Source organism: Rhyacophila brunnea, unplaced genomic scaffold (genome assembly GCF_057557595.1).
Source record: "Rhyacophila brunnea isolate RB1 unplaced genomic scaffold, BYU_Rbru_1.0 scaffold_4, whole genome shotgun sequence".
In the NCBI taxonomy this organism is placed as follows: domain Eukaryota; kingdom Metazoa; phylum Arthropoda; class Insecta; order Trichoptera; family Rhyacophilidae; genus Rhyacophila; species Rhyacophila brunnea.
In genome coordinates, this window is record NW_028233068.1 from 48,171,915 (window position 1) to 48,190,370 (window position 18,456).

At 26.8% G+C, this 18,456-nt stretch overlaps 1 protein-coding gene across 17 annotated transcripts in view; it reads left to right on the forward strand.

The window, feature by feature from the left end:
* The window catches only part of bt (projectin protein bent), a 229,024-nt gene that overhangs the window by 76,002 nt on the left and 134,566 nt on the right, over window positions 1-18,456 (forward strand). For 4 of the 17 annotated variants that reach the window (XM_085953759.1, XM_085953763.1, XM_085953765.1 and 1 more), the window contains exons 20-22: window positions 12,515-12,616; window positions 16,390-16,434; window positions 16,674-16,736. In XM_085953759.1, the coding sequence (XP_085809885.1) occupies window positions 12,515-12,616; window positions 16,390-16,434; window positions 16,674-16,736 (210 nt within the window). Of the gene's footprint in view, window positions 1-4; window positions 125-259; window positions 383-517; window positions 641-765; window positions 886-1,629; window positions 1,753-1,858; window positions 1,979-2,075; window positions 2,187-2,313; window positions 2,422-2,683; window positions 2,804-3,288; window positions 3,403-3,632; window positions 3,750-3,914; window positions 4,023-4,243; window positions 4,352-4,906; window positions 5,006-5,176; window positions 5,294-5,445; window positions 5,563-5,893; window positions 5,990-6,424; window positions 6,530-7,823; window positions 7,941-9,075; window positions 9,208-12,514; window positions 12,617-13,839; window positions 13,888-16,389; window positions 16,435-16,673; window positions 16,737-17,957; window positions 18,051-18,456 lie in introns of all 17 variants that reach the window. The other 13 variants (XM_085953758.1, XM_085953764.1, XM_085953767.1 and 10 more) reach the window with 7 other exon arrangements.

Consider the following 18,456-nt stretch of genomic DNA (forward strand, 5'->3'; position numbering starts at 1 on the left):
ATAGCCATCATATTATGATGATAATGATGAAAATACACAAGATACTAATATTAAACTAAACCCGAAAAAACATGACTCGAAATCTAAACCCGACGATAAGAAAGAAGGTGTCAAAGATACAAAGGTACATAGTCACATACACATTTATTATTATTATTATTATTATTATTAGTATGTTATATTATATTACACACAAGTAAATATTAATATCCTTAAGATATACAATATCCATTTCATTATCTTTCATAAACTCACGTAGAAGTCATATTATGACGATGATGACGACAACACACAAGATACTAATACTAAACCGAACACGAAAAAGTACAACACAATGACACCTAAACCTGATGAGAAGGGAGATAATATCAAAGATAAAAAGGTTCACAAACATATTTTTACATCGAAACACAAATATATAATATTATAATATATTACAATCGCTATAATATAATTAATAGTTTATTAGTTATTATTATAAATTATTAATATCGTTCTCTTTTATAAATACACACAGAAATCACATTATGATGATGATGAGGATGACAATACACAAGACACTAATACTAAACGAAATACAAAATATGATGATACAAAATCACGTAAACCAGACGATAAGAAAGGTCTCATTGATAAAAAGGTACACAGTTACACATACATTTACATACATATAAAAAAATAACTATAAACCCTCATAATTAGTTATATAATATAACGCTTAATTTATAAATTGTTCATTTCATTCTCTTTCATATACATTTATAGTTATCATATCGTGACAGTGATACTGATATAAAAGATACTAATACTAAACCAAACACAAAACATGACGATACAAATAAACCTAAACTTGACGAAAAGAAAGATACTGTCAAAGATAAAAAGGTACACACACACACACATTTTAGATTTATACACAAATATTCATATAGTAAGAAATTGTAAAATATTATATACGAGTATGTATAATATCGTCACCTCAATACTACAACTAGATAATTCTGATTTATTTGGTCATTGTTGGGAAAATAAAATTTATACTTTACTTGATTAACATAAATCTAGGCTTTAATTATTATTTAAAATAAAAATGGAAAATTGTGCTCGTCTAATTGGGAACAATTAAATAATATTCAATTGTATGAACAAAATATTGTAGATATAGGTATTATTTTATTTATTAAATTCATTTATGATTTTTAAGTTATCTAATATTTTCAAACACAAAATGAATGCAGTTCCCATTAACTTCTGACTTACCTAGTTTTATCATTTTGTAGAGAAGGGAACGTAGAATCATATTCAATAGCTAACTCAAAAACAATGAAAATCAAGTTATCTAGTATTGTGGTGATGATATATTTATTTCTCTTATTAATTTATTTCCCTTTTATAAACACACATAGAAGACAAATTATGACGATGACGATGACACTAATATAAACACAAAATATTATGACACAAAAACACATAAACATGACGAAAAGAAAGAAAGTGTCAAAGATAAAAAGGTACACAAACATACAATTTTAAATTCCCACACAGACAGTCATATAAATGCTACTATAAAATATTTTATTAGTTTTTTTGATAATTATTTATTTATTTCTCTTTTATACAAATACATAGAAGCCATATTATGATGATGACGATGAAAATACACTTGACACTAATACTATGACAACCACAAAACATGACGACACAAATACACGTAAACTTGATGAAAAGAAAGAAGGTGCCAAAGATAGAAAGGTACACAAATACATACATATTTACATTTACATAAAAAAAATATGTATGTAACTAATTGCATACTCTCAACTTATAAATTGTTCATTTCATTCTTTTTCATACATAGCCATCATATCGTGATGACGATGATAATACACGAGACACTAATACTAAACCAAACCCGAAAAAATATGACACAAATAAACCTAAATATGACGAGAAGGTTGAAAGTGTCAAAGATAAAAAGGTACACAAACACATCTATACAATGTTACACAATATTCATATGTACCTCTCAATAATATATTAATTTTATTATATATTTCATTATTTTTCACACATAGCCTCATTATGACGATGACGACACACAAGACACTAATAAACCAAACACGAAAAAATATGACACAACAACACCTAAACCTGATGACAAGAAAGAAGGTGTCAAAGACAGAAAGGTACACACATATTATGTGCTATTCCCACATTATTACGGAAATATTCACATATTATATCTCTATTACTTCTCTACTATCTCTATACTTATACAATATTCATTCCATTCTCTTCCATACACTTACAAAGACGTCATATTATGATGATGATGAAAGTGACACAAAACCACACGTGGATAAACATGACACAACAACACCCAAACCAACCGAGAAGAGAGAAGGTGTTAAAGACAATAAGGTACATGATCATTTTCATTATTACTCTATGACACTTTTACATACTATACTTACATACATTTTCTATATTAATCGATTAATAATATAATAATATAATATATCGATTTATGTATATTTAAAATATATTTTTTTTTGTTGACTTATGACAAGAGAACGTAAATGTTCTCTTCTCATTAAATTATTTAAATTATTCTTTTTAAACATTTTAATTGGGTAGATATTTTCATTTATACTTAACTGATATCAATGTTAATAAAATTCAGTACCAAAGCGATGAAGAAATCGAATCAGATTATGATGATAGAAAAAGTCCAGAATCAGAAAAATACAATAAACCCACAACCAAAAATATCGAGGAAGTTAGAAATGTTCGCGATAAAAAGGTATGCACTGCACTGCTTGAGAATTTATTAATATCTATTATCTTAACTTCAAAAACAATCTCTTATTTATTCATATTTTGACGTATAAAATATTATATTTTCAATAGAATTCTTAATAATTAAAATTCACACGTTACTCTTAATTAATTATTTATTTGTTTATTTTGACGATAAACTGTAAATTTTAAATTACAATATACAAAAATTCATTAATCATTACTATTTGCAACTGACCCTTCTCCGAGAAAAGAGCCTTACGCGATAAAGCTAATTTTCGGTAAATCTTACATTTCTATTTTATATACCTGTCAAAATCATTATTTAAATTTGGGCCAACGGATGGCACTACAAGTATTGATGCGCATCACGTATCGTAAAACGCTATTTTTACGGTGAGGGGTTCAATTGTATAACTCAATCTTTCTTACATTCTTTTCTTCTTCTTTCAAAAAAATACTGATCACCGTTCACATAAATACAAACAGACACGAACTGATGAAGAAAAGGATGTGGTAGACGATAAAAAACATGACACTATAAACGACGATAAGGATAAACCGACCTCAATACAAAGAAAACGTAGTATCAAAGATAACAAGGTACAAATTACAATAGAACATATTTTCCTAAACTTCTTTTCATATTACATACAGCACTTCTTTATTATTTAATGATTTCAATTTAACATTACACGTACAATATTTTTACACGTTCTTAATACATATATTGTACATTTGAAATTTATTTTATACACTATTCGTTATACATAATATACATACACACTTTTGCTGACACTACATAAACTTGTCCCATTTTAACACTCACACAGACACCAAATGATGATAAGCCAGATTCTATTGACGACACTAAAAAACCTGGTACAAAGAAACCTGGCAAAGTAACTTCTAAGGTTAATGCAAAAAAGACAGTAGTTAAACAAGAAAAGGTACAACATGATCTATATGGCATGAGAATATTGATGTTATAATGATACGATGTGTATATTTGTTTATATCTCTCTCATATCTGGCGTACGATGCTCTCTGCTAATTTCGTTCTAGTTTATATTATGTCTTTCGTATTTATCATTGTGTTAATTCCTTCCAAATAGGAGAAGAGTCCAGAGTTTGTTGACGATTATGAGAGGCCTAAACTCGAGAAGTATGAAAAGATAACACCAACACCTATTGAAAAGAGGGGAAGTGTTAAGGATAAGAAGGTACACATCACGTTTGGTTACAGTTCAAAAAAATACCATTCACAAAATATTACAAAATAATTAAATCGATATTACTCGTTATTACGACTAAATTACAACTCGTTCTTTTGAGGTATCCAGATTTTTATTTCTCTCGTATTTGGAGCATTACTTTTACAATCAATTCCGTTATAGTTTTTATGTCTTCTTGAGGTTTCATTATGTTAATTCCTTCCAAATAGGAGAAGAGTCCTGAGTTTGTTGACGATTATGAGAAGCCTAAACTTGAGAAGTATGAAAAAATAACACCAACACCTATTGAAAAGAGAGGAAGTGTTAAGGATAATAAGGTATACATCACGTTTAGTTACAATTCAACAATATACAATTTACAGAATATTACATAATTATTAAATGACGTAGATTGTTACTTTATTAAAAAAAATCATTTATAAATTATATATGTAGTTAAACCGTTTGTATTTATATTGTAAAATCACCATTATTATTTAAAAAATTTAAATATTGATCCATATCGATTAAACATAATTTTCAAATATATAAATTTTACACCCTTGAGACTAGATAACAATCATAACGCACTAACATTTAATCACTATTAGATGGTTAGCTGCATAAGAATATTTTTATATACTTTATTTTTCTGCAATTTACTGGCTACGTCATTTAATTATTATCAGCATACTACATACATTTGTATTTTATTGAAAAGTTTCACATAAATATTCAGCACAAAGAATCATTGAACAATCAAATACAATTTATTTACTTTCAAAAATTGTAGTATATACAATAAAAAACAATATTTGCAAAAAACTCACAATTAAAACATTATTTTTTCCCGCGTAAAACGCATTCAAACTTTGGCAATTTCACTTTTTAAGGACGATTTAGTGAACCCGACTGATAACAGAAAACCATCTGTTGACGAAACCACTGAACCAAGCTCCATTGAAAGAAGGAGAAGTGTTAAAGATGGAAAGGTATTAACAATACTCTTAAATTTAGTTCAACATAAATACATTAAAAAATAAACAATTCATCATTATCCCATAGTATGCATGAATCTATTGATAATATTTAAAAAAACAAATATATAATTTCCTTTAACTGAGTAACTGCTAATATTGTTTTTAATCCCCCTTTCACTTAAGGATGATAAACCAAATGTAGTGGACACACTTGAAAAGAAAAAACCAGAGACGGTTAACAATGACACCGAATCACAAAAGCCTATCGATAAGAAGGCAGATTCTAAACCAAATCCTAAGGTAATAATATTTAGAAAAAACGTACACATATTAAGAAACAATCTCATAATATGCATGAACTCATTGGTAATCTTTTAAAAAAACTTCTAAGTATACATCTTCCCTTTAATTGAGTAACTATTAATATTGTTTAAAATTCCCCTTCCCTTAAGGATTATAAACCAAAGATAGTGGACACACTTGAAAAGAAAAAACTACAGACGGTTAATAATGACACTGAATCGCAAAAACCTCTCGATAAGAAGGCAGATTCTAAGCCAAAGGCTAAGGTAATAAATTTGTAGAAAATATGTGAAATTTATATGTGACTTGAAAGGCATTGAATATAATTATTTGTTTTTTTTATTTCTTTTTGTTGCAACAAAATAGTTAAATTATATTTCGACTAATTCATAAAATAATGTTATGCTATTTTAGTGAAAGCAAAAATAGTATGTATCTATATTTTGTTTTTTTTTTTACGGCAAGTTTTAATATATGAAGAATTTATTATATATAAAAATCTAATATACTCCAAAGTCTTTCAACCACATACCTCTACATAATTTATTAAAATATTTTACATCTCATTTCCACTAACATTACCCCATAATCTTTAAGGATGACACACCAAAAGTGGATGAAATTATCAAAAAGAAATCAGTCGACGAAACTCCGACACCAATTGAGAAAAAGAGCATTCTGAAAAAGAAGAAGGTATTATTAAACCTTTTTTGTCTGGCTGCGTAAAATTTTGTCTTAAGTTCACATTTCAGAATCATTTTTAATTATTTCAGATAGTTTTTATAATATAATTTGAACGTGACTCTACAATTTTTTTGGTCAAATAAGAAACGGTTTTTGTCAATGTTTTCGTTCGCTATCTGTTTATTTTGCAATGACTAAATACGTATATAACAAAATATATTCGTACATTTGAAATAAATTTTTTTTGTTGCTATCATCAAAAGAATTGCCTTTATCACTCAATGTATTTTGTAATTATTTGCGATATTTAAATTATATAATACATTACTTTGAATGATTCACTGAGTATTATATCGATTTATTTATTTATTTTAATGGCATGACGTTATTGTATTAGTTCGTTAATTTAAATAAATTACAAATGAATAATTTGTTTGTAAAAAGGATGAAGTCCCAGAAGTTATCGAAGATAATAAAACACCAGATAAAAAAGAAAAGTTAACAACTAAACCCAGCGAGAGGAGACCAAGTGTTAAAGATAAGAAGAAGGTACACACAATCGATACATTACTGCACCCATTGATATGTTTACTTAATAAAACATCACAATACACTTATATGCACGCACGCATACGCCCACTACAATATTATATTCTATAATCAACATAATCAATTTACAAAAAAAAAAAACACCGAATGCAAGATTAAGTGTATGGGAATGATTATGTGTAATGCGGAATGATTAAGGAATGGTTTCATGATTAACATTTAAGTATTTATACTACTTGTCGGTTTTTGTAGCATGTATTTAGGAACCGATGTTACTGAAAGACTGTGGAAAATTATGCTTAGGCATGTAGTTCAAATTATTTAGGATGTATATTATATACTTTTTAAAGTGTTAAAGGATGAAAAATAATGTATTTTGGGTTAGTTATAAGCGAATAATGTATGAAGAAAAATAAATAGATTCCTAACATTGTATTAACAAAGTATTTTACCATTAGTCGTTTTGGCTTTCACGCCATTTTTGAAACTAATATTTACAACTGTGTGAATGTCAAAATTGAAAAATCGTAGAATATGATCTAATTATTTAATTATTGTAAAATTACTTTTATTCAATGAATAATTCACAAAATTTGAGAATGTAACATTTTTTATATTAAACATATATATTTTGAAAACACCTCAGATATATACCTACTAGAAAAAACGTTTGAAAAAAACACCCTTGACTTGAAGTTGTATCCATTGAATTCGTGTTAATGTGTTAAGCAACATGTATCCTTACATTGATTTAAAATACAAAAACCGATTTGTCCACTTGTCGTAATTATATATGATACTTGTGGCCTAATTGGTAAAATACATTGGCGCGAATCTATTAGTATTATCGGATACGGCTTCAAGTCTCTTTGGACGCCGTATTTTTTTAAAGATTTTATCTAGTAGGTATATATCTGAGGTGTTTTATAATAATGTATGTTCAAATGCTTACTGAATTAACATTACTTAACAATATATTGAATATAGCATTGACTATATAAATTCATTAATATACTTAAGTATTTGAAACGTATATTCAATTTTAAACCATAATACTATTATAGCATTAACATTACACATATTTAAATGCATTTATAATACATACATAATTAATTACCACACAAACAAACATATTTAAATCATATATTCATTTTGCAACATCGCTTATTTTAAATACAGTTTTTAGCATTTCAATACATTATACCAGTGACGTATAATATTTTTATTATTCAATCGTATATAAATGCATTATTTTTTAATTGCAATATAACGATATTACAAATTGATAAAACAGGCTGAGGAGGTGCCAGAGTATGTGGATGATTATGAACCACCAAAACTTGAGAAATATGAAAAGATTTCACCAACACCCATACAAAAGACACGGGGCAAGAGTGACTACAATAACAAGGTACACTATCACACAAAACCAACTAGAACTATATAATTTTCTATTTAGATTTTTGCCCGTTAAGTTGATTTTGGGTCATCGTTTATATTTATTATTTTATTGAAAAGTATTAAATCAGTCAATGTTAAAATCGTTAATTCATAATACGTAAATATACGAATGTGAGAATGTAAGATATCAAATAATGAGTTTTATGAACAAAATCTAAACTAATCAGAGATTTTATCGTTTTTTTTTGTTGTCGAAAATTTATTGGAATGCTTAATTTTTTTTCAAAAAGAAATCAATGGAAATTACGTGACGCAAAAATTAAACTATTGTGATAGTTTTACATGATTTTTAAAAAGCATTTAAAACTTTAATAACGCAAAATAAATTACAGAAATAAAGATATTATTATTTGATAGAACCAAATTTTATTTATTAGATGTTTTCTCAAAATGCTGTTTTTTATTGCATTTTATTAGCTTAGTATTTATTTTGTTGATTCAAATCTCTGGACATCCGTTATAATACTTTTTAATAAAATAATAAATTGGGCGATGTGGACCAAATTTTAATTGTTAAATTTATTAAATACTTAATTTATTTAAATTATTTTAGTTGTTTAAAATATTCTCGATAGTAGAAGGAATATTATTATTTGAGTAATAATTAAATTTGTGTAAGTATGTACTTTTTTCACATCAAATTTAATTTAATCAGATACATACTTTTAAATAAAGCATCTTTAAAATTAATACAACTTTATAATAGTAGGGAATTATTTAAGTATTTTTTATGAACAGAATACCTAATGTAAGAAAATTTAGAATTATATCACCGAATATCAACACTATTTCAACACAATATTCACCCCACTGAATTCAAACCTTATAAAGTAAATATTTACACTATGACTATACCCATCATATATAAATATAATGTCACACAAAAACTTTATAAATAGTTGTAAATATTCTGTTAAAAACAACTTTGTAAAATAGTTATAATTAGATAACCCGAGTAGTGTTGTAAAAAGTGACTAAAATTGTACAAAAATATTAGAAGTGTTGTAATATTTGACTAACATGTTTTTACTTTTTTTTTTGTAAATAACAAAAAAAAATATAAAATAATTGGCGCCGAATATCAGGAAGAAGAGCGCCCAACGCCGATCGATGATTTCGACGCCGCTGACACTCCAAAAACTCCGGCCAAGAAACAAAACGGTCTCGCCCCCGCTATGGCCGAAGGTCCTACCAAAAAGGCTACTCTGGGCAAGAAGGTACCTTTAAGATGGACTTTTAAAATGACTCGATTGAAATGGAACTCATGGCCTCACTCTTTATAAAATATTTAAAAAAAAAATTATTCTTACCACTGAGGTAAAAATCGGTGATAATATTATTTTTATAATAATTATTCCATCACAGTTATGGTCAAAGGTGGAAGTATGCTGTAGAGATACGATATAAATACTGCATATTATTAAATATTGTCAGTCGTACTTATTTGTTTTCATTGAACTAAGAATAAAACTTACAAATGGTTTTTAATATTCGATTAAACCATAATAGATTTTAAAAAAACCTTCTCTATACAATATCCAAAATTATGTATGATTTAATGGCATATTTTTAGATATTGTATAGATAAAAGAATATTTTTTAATCTAGTATCTATTATGGTTTTCTTGAGGCAGGGTTTAATTTAATTTTAATTCTAATTTAATTTGAATTCTTAGTTCAATGAAAACAAATAAGTATGGCTGATAAACTTTAGTGTGCACAATTTATATTGGATTTCCACAGCCTACCTCCACCCTTCATATCTGCATCATAGTATTTTTTTTCATTGGTATAACTTTGGTTTACATAATTTTATTGCTATTATTGATTTTCCAATATACAATATACACAGACACTTTAAAATCAAAACATATTTATATAATTTACCAAGCTATGCCGATATATTAAATTACTCTAAAATTACTATTATAATAAATTAAATTTAAAAAAAAAACATTTTATTTTGAACTTAGATAAGATCTAGCACGTATAGTAATATTGCAGAGTTCCATTTTAATTGAGTTGTTTCCTGATATGGGTACATGCTTACTATAAAGTGACTAATAGTTACAATACAATATACGAGGGTGGGTCAATAATTCCTTAGAAAAAAGCATTAAAACAGTTTTTATTTTTGTATTTTTTTTTTATTTCTCAACATAATCTCCTTGGAGCTCAATACACTTGGTTAGACGTTTCTCAATTTTTTTTAAACCGTCAGAAAAATAAGTTTTCGGAAGGTCCTCAAAATAAGCATTTGTCTGATCGATGACTTCTTCATTTGAAAAAAAACGTTGTCCACTTAGCCATTTTTTTAAGTTTGGGAAAAGGAAAAAGTCACTGGGGGCTAAATCTGGCGAATACGGTGGGTGGTCGACCAATTCGAACTTCAATTCTTCAATTTTAGCCATTGATCGTAAACATGTGTGAACACGGGCATTGTCCTGATGAAAGAGGATTTTTTCCCTGTTTAAATGAGGCCATTTTTCTTCAATTTCGTTTTTTAGCTGGTCCAATAAAGATGCATAATAATCCCCTGTTATTGTTTTTCCTTTTTCCAAATAGTCAACGAAAATAATTCCACGTGCATCCCAAAATACAGTAGCCATAACCTTACCAGCTGATTTTACGGTTTTGGCCTTCTTTGGACATGGTTCGCCTTTCTCAATCCACTGCTTTGACTGTTCTTTCGTCTCGGGAGTATAGTGGTGTATCCATGTTTCATCTACAGTCACAAAGCGACGAAAAAATTCATCCGGATTGCGTTGCATGAGCGACAACAGGGCTTTAGAGGCCACCACCCTATTGCGTTTATTGTCGACTGTGAGCAAACGCGGCACCCATCTTGCAGAAACTTTTTTCATGTCCAATTTGTTATGTAAAATAGAAATGACGCTACCTTTTGAGATTCCTGTAACCTCAATTATCTCACTCAACTTTAATCTTCGGTCACTTAACACCATATCGTGGATTTTATTGATCATTTCTGGTGTAGTCACCTCTACAGGACGTCCTGAGCGTGGTTTATCCTTTGTTGATGTACGACCACGTTTAAATTCATTTAACCAGTTATAAATAGTTGCAAGTGAAGGAGCAGATATGCCGTGAACTAAATCCAACTCATTATTTATTTCCTTTGCTGTTAACCCTTTTATATTAAAATGTTTAATAACAGCTCTAAACTCAATTTTCTCCATTTTTGTAAACAAGCAATTTTTTTTTTAAATGTACGAAAATAAAAACCACAACCCGACCAATCTGATTGAAACTTCACAGCATACTGAATCGGTAGTGCCGCTGCATGAAAACAAACCGCTTACAGTACTAGTCGCGCCACCTGTCGGCTTTTCTAAGGACTTATTGACCCACCCTCGTACAATACAAAATAAATCTAATGATAACGCTGTGCTAATACTTTGATAATGCTTTAGCTAGAAACATTGACTAATAAAAATATTGACCCTATAATTAATCGCACGAGGGATAAAAATACACTATAATAATATTAATAAATACGTACCTAACAAAGTAAGAAAACTGCACAGTTATTATTTATAAATATTGGGATATTTTATCAATTAATTGTATTGTATACTTTTATATGACAGGTTAAAAATATATAAAACTTCTGCTGATTATTACTTATACTCTTTTTGAAGTTCTCATAATGTACCAATAAAACTTTATTTTCAGGAGCTTGAATATTATATATTATTATGAGTAACACAAAAATATTTACTTAGCATGTTTTTCAGATGCCAAATATAATGATCTCTCAACTTTTCAGCTTATATTAAGTATAATATAATGATCTCTCAACTTTTCAGCTTATATTAAGTATAACGCGAAACATAATACTGCTATATTTAGCATGTGTCTCAAGAAAAACAATCTAATTGCATTTTACAGCCATGGTATTAAATTTACAGCTTATGGAATGAAAGACAGTGAATGTATACAAAAATATTTTTTTTAATTACATACCTACTATTATATAATATTATTACAATAATAATTGAAAGTTTATTAAATTTATTACAATATTGATTTAATAAAGTTGGTGTAAAATTAGTTGTTACATAATATCGTCACTGTTCTGGCAGAAGACACTAATTCGAAAAAATGACATTTGAGTTAGTTATACCAAAATGTTCCTTATTTCAAAATTTACCGTCTGGAAACCTAAATAAATAAACAGTCCTTATTTTAAAGTCATCCTTTTTACGATTACTGAATAAACTCACATTATAGACCATTTCAAACATTTTTAACAAATTCAAAGTAAAATTACTCAAAACTAGTATTCTCCAGTTAGTGTGTTCTGCCAGAACAGAGACAATATATTACCAAGCTATTATGAACTTCTATAATATTTACTAGTCATCATCTCATTTTTTTTATCAATTTATGTCAAAAATAAACAATTGTATACATTCACTGAAAAATAATTCTGTTTTTAATATGCGAGAATGAAATTATATTTTTGATTTTAATGATTTTTTTCTCTTATTTGTGATAATATAGGAACCAGAGCCCGAATTTGTTGATGACTACGAACGTCCAGTTCTCGAAAAGTACGAGAAGGTCACCCCTACCCCAACCACCAAAAAGGTTAAGGAAGAGAAGGTACGATAAATTAAAAAAAAATACTTTAATAATCTAAAATAAAATAAAAAAAACTTATTATTTTTGCATATTAATTACTGCACATTTCATGATTATATTGAACGTACTGGTATTATATAATTAAGTAGAATTAGAGTCAATTTTTTAAAGATTAATTAATTTTACATTTTTTTATAAGAAATTAAACTTGTTTTACTTAAATAATTCTTATATTTTTTATTTCTGCCTCATGATAAAAGTTTATATTAATAATATTGAAAGATCAACAAATAGCATAGTATCCGGGAATCTGTAAAAAATATAATTATGTAGGTACTGAAATATTTATTAAAACCATTTAATTATTAGAGTACCTATACGTTTAATAACATTGCACTTTTTACTACTTGTGGGTCTATTCTATGCTTATCGACCGCTAAAGTGATAAAGTGAAAAATATTATCAAACTTAGGGTAGGTTTGTATCAAAATATTAGCACTTATTGTAACAATTACACGAAGCCGGTTTTTATTGTTGCAATAAGTGCGATATTTTAACAGCAGCAAGATAGGTGCTGTTAAAATATAGCACTTATTGCAACAATAAAAACCGGCTTCGTGTAATTGTTACAATAAGTGCTAATATTTTGATACAAACCTACCCTAAGTTTGATAATATTTTTCACTTTATCACTTTAGCGGTCGATAAGCATAGAATAGACCCAATGGTACGTCTCTTTACCTGATTACCTCGCATAAAATAAAATCAAATGATATTCACTTGTATTAATAAATACAAGTGAATATCTAATATTTTTCTAAATATCTAATAATCTTTATAAATAAATAGATAATATGTTTAAAAAAATATTTTTATAATATATTAAGTACATCATTTTCATTCTAGAGCCAAAGTGCAAAGTTATGAAGCATATACTCTACTGTTTCAGATTTTTTAGATTGATTTAATTTAACAATAATATTATATTTTACAACAAATTGGCACCTTGTTAATTCTGTGTAAATTGTCAATTTGTCATAAATTAATTAATGATTAATTTGAATAGTGCATGAAGATGCCAAAAGGCGAAAGCTAGTTTTTTTAATACTTACGAAAATGTATACTTAAATTAATATTAGGCAGATAATCAAATATTGTATACTAAAATAATTGGAACTAGTGACTAGTATTTACGTAGGTATCTGAAGAAAATATTTTTTTCAATGTTTTAATGGTATTAACAGGTTCAAATGGCTGCTACAATGTCATCCAAACAAACTTTACAAGTAAAGGTAGATTTGAAAAATAGTATTAAAGTGCTTTTCGTTTCTGCCAAAATCACTGGCATGATATATATGAATGTTTTACCCCATGTACATATATATATGTTTTCAATCATAAATGAATAATTTCAGCACTGCACTACATACAATAATTATTATATGGCATGATACCTATATTTAAAAATGTACAAAGTACATTATATTATATAATACACAGTATTTCAAGCTTGACTCATTCAAGTACATATTCATTAAACAGTATTATTCTATAATGTTATTTTTAATAAAGTAATTAGATGAACTATCTATTAAAATAGTTATGGTTTCAAATATGCAATTTAGTATCTGTACATAATATCGGTGAATATTAGAATACACTGGTATCTTTTTATTACGACCCACTTTATAGGTATCCAATTTTTTATTTCACGAAAATGCACCCCCACGCAGCATGATTCAAACGAGAAATATATTTTACAACGTTTTTATTAGCTCGTATTCTTTTTTGTCCGGTACAAATCTTGTAATCGATTTTTAACTAACTATCCGACTAGCTAGACATTTGAAACTTTTAGAATATATCAGAACATGATGACAATGCATTTTTTGCCACTTTTAGCCATCTTTAAGCAGAATTAAATTCATGTTCAGTTAATTCTGTTTTGTATGAAAAGTTATTTCAGAAAAACCCGTAAAAAGTAAAATACTATTATTGGTTGCTAAGGGGGTAGTCCTAGCAACTAAATTATTAATATATATGTGCGTTACTATGGAAATCAAAATGAAATTTCAGTATTCAATATTTGTTTGTTTGTTTTTTATTTACTTCATATATCGAGCATAATAATTCAACAGAAAATTTAAAAACGTTGTATATAAAAAGTTCTTTTTATCTTGTAATTATTTTAATTAATTTGCGCACACAGCGGTATGGTGGGGCTGCGAGCTCGTGAGATAATAATATATATTTTAAATATATTATATTACTAATGAAGCAATCAATTCAATGTTCGTCTCTTGGTATATATTTTTTCTAACGTTTGATGTTACAATGGTAATAACGGAATATTATCATTATATACACATTTGTATTTAATAAAAAATAATAAATATTTTGTAAAATGATAATAACTATTATAAAAAAGTGACTTAGGCAAAAAATATTTTAGAGAAATAAAATAAGATTTATAATAAAAATATACAAATTTTAATTAGGTACGGTAATATGAACATTATACATTATACGTTACCAATTCACAATACATTAATTTGTAAATATAAATACTCAACTTATATACTTTTTAAATATGTGTCATAAAAAGTTCGACTCACTATGTATCTAACATTTTATTTTATTTTATACTAAAAATTTTAACGGTGAAAAACTTATACAAAATTTTCATCGAATAGTTAAGTATCAGTATTTTATGCAGTTCATTAAATTATCTTTATCATTTGAATATTCAAATTAGTACAATTCATAAAATTACGAATATTATATTTTATAGACCAAGTGACTTATTATTTCCAAAACTGAATAATCCACTGTCTAGTTTTGTTAATTCTTTTAAACCTTTCAGAGGAACAATATATTATATCTAAATAATAATATGTCTACAACAGGTATCAATATTCTTTGATTAATTTTATTATTTTATTAAACTATTTTTTTATTACAACGTTTTTCTTAGCTCGTATTCTTATTTGTCCGGTACAAATCTTGCAATCGATTTTTAACTAACTTCCCAACTAGCTAGACATTTGAAACTTTTAGAACATATCAGAACACGATGTCAATGTATTTTTTTAATACTTTTAGCCATCTTTAAGTAGAATTGAATTCATTTTCAGTTAATTCTGTTTTGTATGAAAAGTTATTTCGACACCATTATTGGTTGCTAGGGTCTGGGGTCCTAGCAACTAAATTATTAATATATACGTACGTTACTATGGAAATCAATATGACATGTCAAAATGACATTTCAGTATTATTTCTATCAAGTACAATTTTTTTTTGAAAGTTTAAGCTAGTCAAGTCAAGTTTATATGATTCAACAGAAAATTTAAAAACGTTGTATATAAAAAGTTCTTTTTATCTTGTAATTATTTAAATATCACTTGGTCAATAAAACATAGTGTCATACAATCGCATTTATCGTTAGCAAAATCGTCATATATATATACATAGACAATATATTATTACATAATGTTTTATATTTATGATTTATCGTTGTAAATATTCCACTATATTATTATTATATCGTTCGCTGTGAATGTACCAACTTATATGTAATAAGTTTGGGTGCCATAAATTGTATATGAATAACGGTTGTTTTGTGCGGAAATTTATGTGCTAATCAAATATGGGTCATATAGAGTTCTATTGAGCTATGGATAATTTTTATGAAATATAATATAGTTCAGTGGAGCTCTATCCAGTCCATAGTATGTGTATTTTTATTGATTTTATCCAAGAATGTTGCCTGAAAATGTGTTTGATGATGTTTTCAGACCGAAAGTAGACGATCATCAGTCACCACCGACAATGACACCAAGGTGAGATATCAAGCATGTTCAAAAGAATAATAAATTTATTTACAAACATCTTAAAAATTAAAAGATATATTTAATTGTATCAATTCTTCTTGTGTTTTGATATTCATTAAAAATTTAAATATAATATATCAAACAATAATACAATAAATTATGTTATATCGTAGAGATATTTATTTTACTTTTGTTTAAATATAGTATAAAATGAGATTGTTGGTAATATAAATAATATATATTTTTAGGTACAAGAAGAAACAAAGACTGAAAGCAGGCGAACATCTGTCGTCCAAGTTGGTGAAAAGAAGGTTAGTAGTTTAATTTTATTAAAATTCACAATAAAAAAACAGGTTATCATAATACAATTCAAATTTATTTTATTTTTACACATAGTTAGATTTGCTTTCATGAAATAATTGCTGGCTTCTTTAAAATTAGATTTTTTCGCTTTTCTAATTTTTATTATTAGAATAATGTTGAAAAAATATATCATTTTTAAAGATAACAAAAATAATGCCATAACTTTGAAATACGTCAACAAATTATACTAAATAAAAAAAATTAAAAATATAAATTATATTTTTTCAACATTTTCAAGTTATATTATTTTATATTATTCCCCTATAAAATCCAAGGAGCTGTTCCTGTAGAAAAGTCCAACTAAAGTTTTTTTAACTTAAGAAAATATGTTATAATTTTATTTATTATTATTATTATTCTTTAAAACATAAACCTATCGCAATAAATAACCATATTTATATTATTAAATACCATATAATGTAACACTACTGAGATACTTATCAAGTTCTGGCTGACATAATTATTATATATAATTACAAAACTTAAAAAATCACTACAGAATAAATATATATAAATACGAGACAATGAATACCTACTACTATCCAATAAATTAAATACAATTGTAAAACGTCTATAATCATCCTAATTTATTAACGGTATAAGGGCCAGTTTCCTTCGTTTAGATGGAATATTATAATGGAGTTATTTGTTTAATAATTTGTTTGATTTTTTTTATTATAATTCTTTTTAGTCAAGAATTCAAATATCGATATACACAATATTTTCAATTATTATTGCGATACTTATGTATATATTCTTCATTAATTAAAGCCATTGTCTCTATTTCTATTGATACTATATCAACATAGTTTAAATCATAACTATTATTTATCAAAAATACTCGTTTTAAATTAGTTTTTTTTTGTTAATCAAAACAAAATATACAAGAAGGCATAAATAACAATACTGTTCCATAAATAACATTTAAAATTTATTTACAAACGTCAGACTCAACTCTATACTATACATACATTTTTTATTACATACAATATAGTATTTTATTATTATACTCGTATATGCTTTATTAGTCAAATTTATAACAATTTTAGCTTTTCCTACTCCCATGTACTTAGAGAAATTCGAGAAAAAATTAATAGGTAGGTGAATGTTTGTGATTGTCCCATAAGTTATTTTAAACTGTCCATACTCAATCAAAACTAATCCCCAAGGAGTCACTGGGCATTCCTGCCATTAAAGAGCCCGAGAAAACTGACAAACTCGCTCCGAAGAAGGCTCCAGAAGAAAAGAAAGAACCTGCGAAGGTAGTTCTGATTCCCACAAAAGCATTTTACTCACATAGCACGAATAATAACACCAGCTACACTGCTCTGAAGATATGCAATGTTATGCTATTTATTTCAAATTGTTTTGAATTTCTAACGTGTTCTTTAAATGAATACTATTATAGTTTTGAGTTAATTTTCAGAACACACTAGACATTTATAACAATTTGGAAACTCACAATAAATATTCAATATGCTATCCGATAATAATAATTACTTGCATATAATAAAAGAATGTTGTATGTAGAAAGAGACTATCAATTTGGTCTATGACACTAATAAATGCTATCGTATTTTATAATTATTCGAACAAATTACTACGGCTGCTAGAATTAAGTTATTTTTGTAACCGAATTGTTTTATATGATAATTTTATCATATTCTA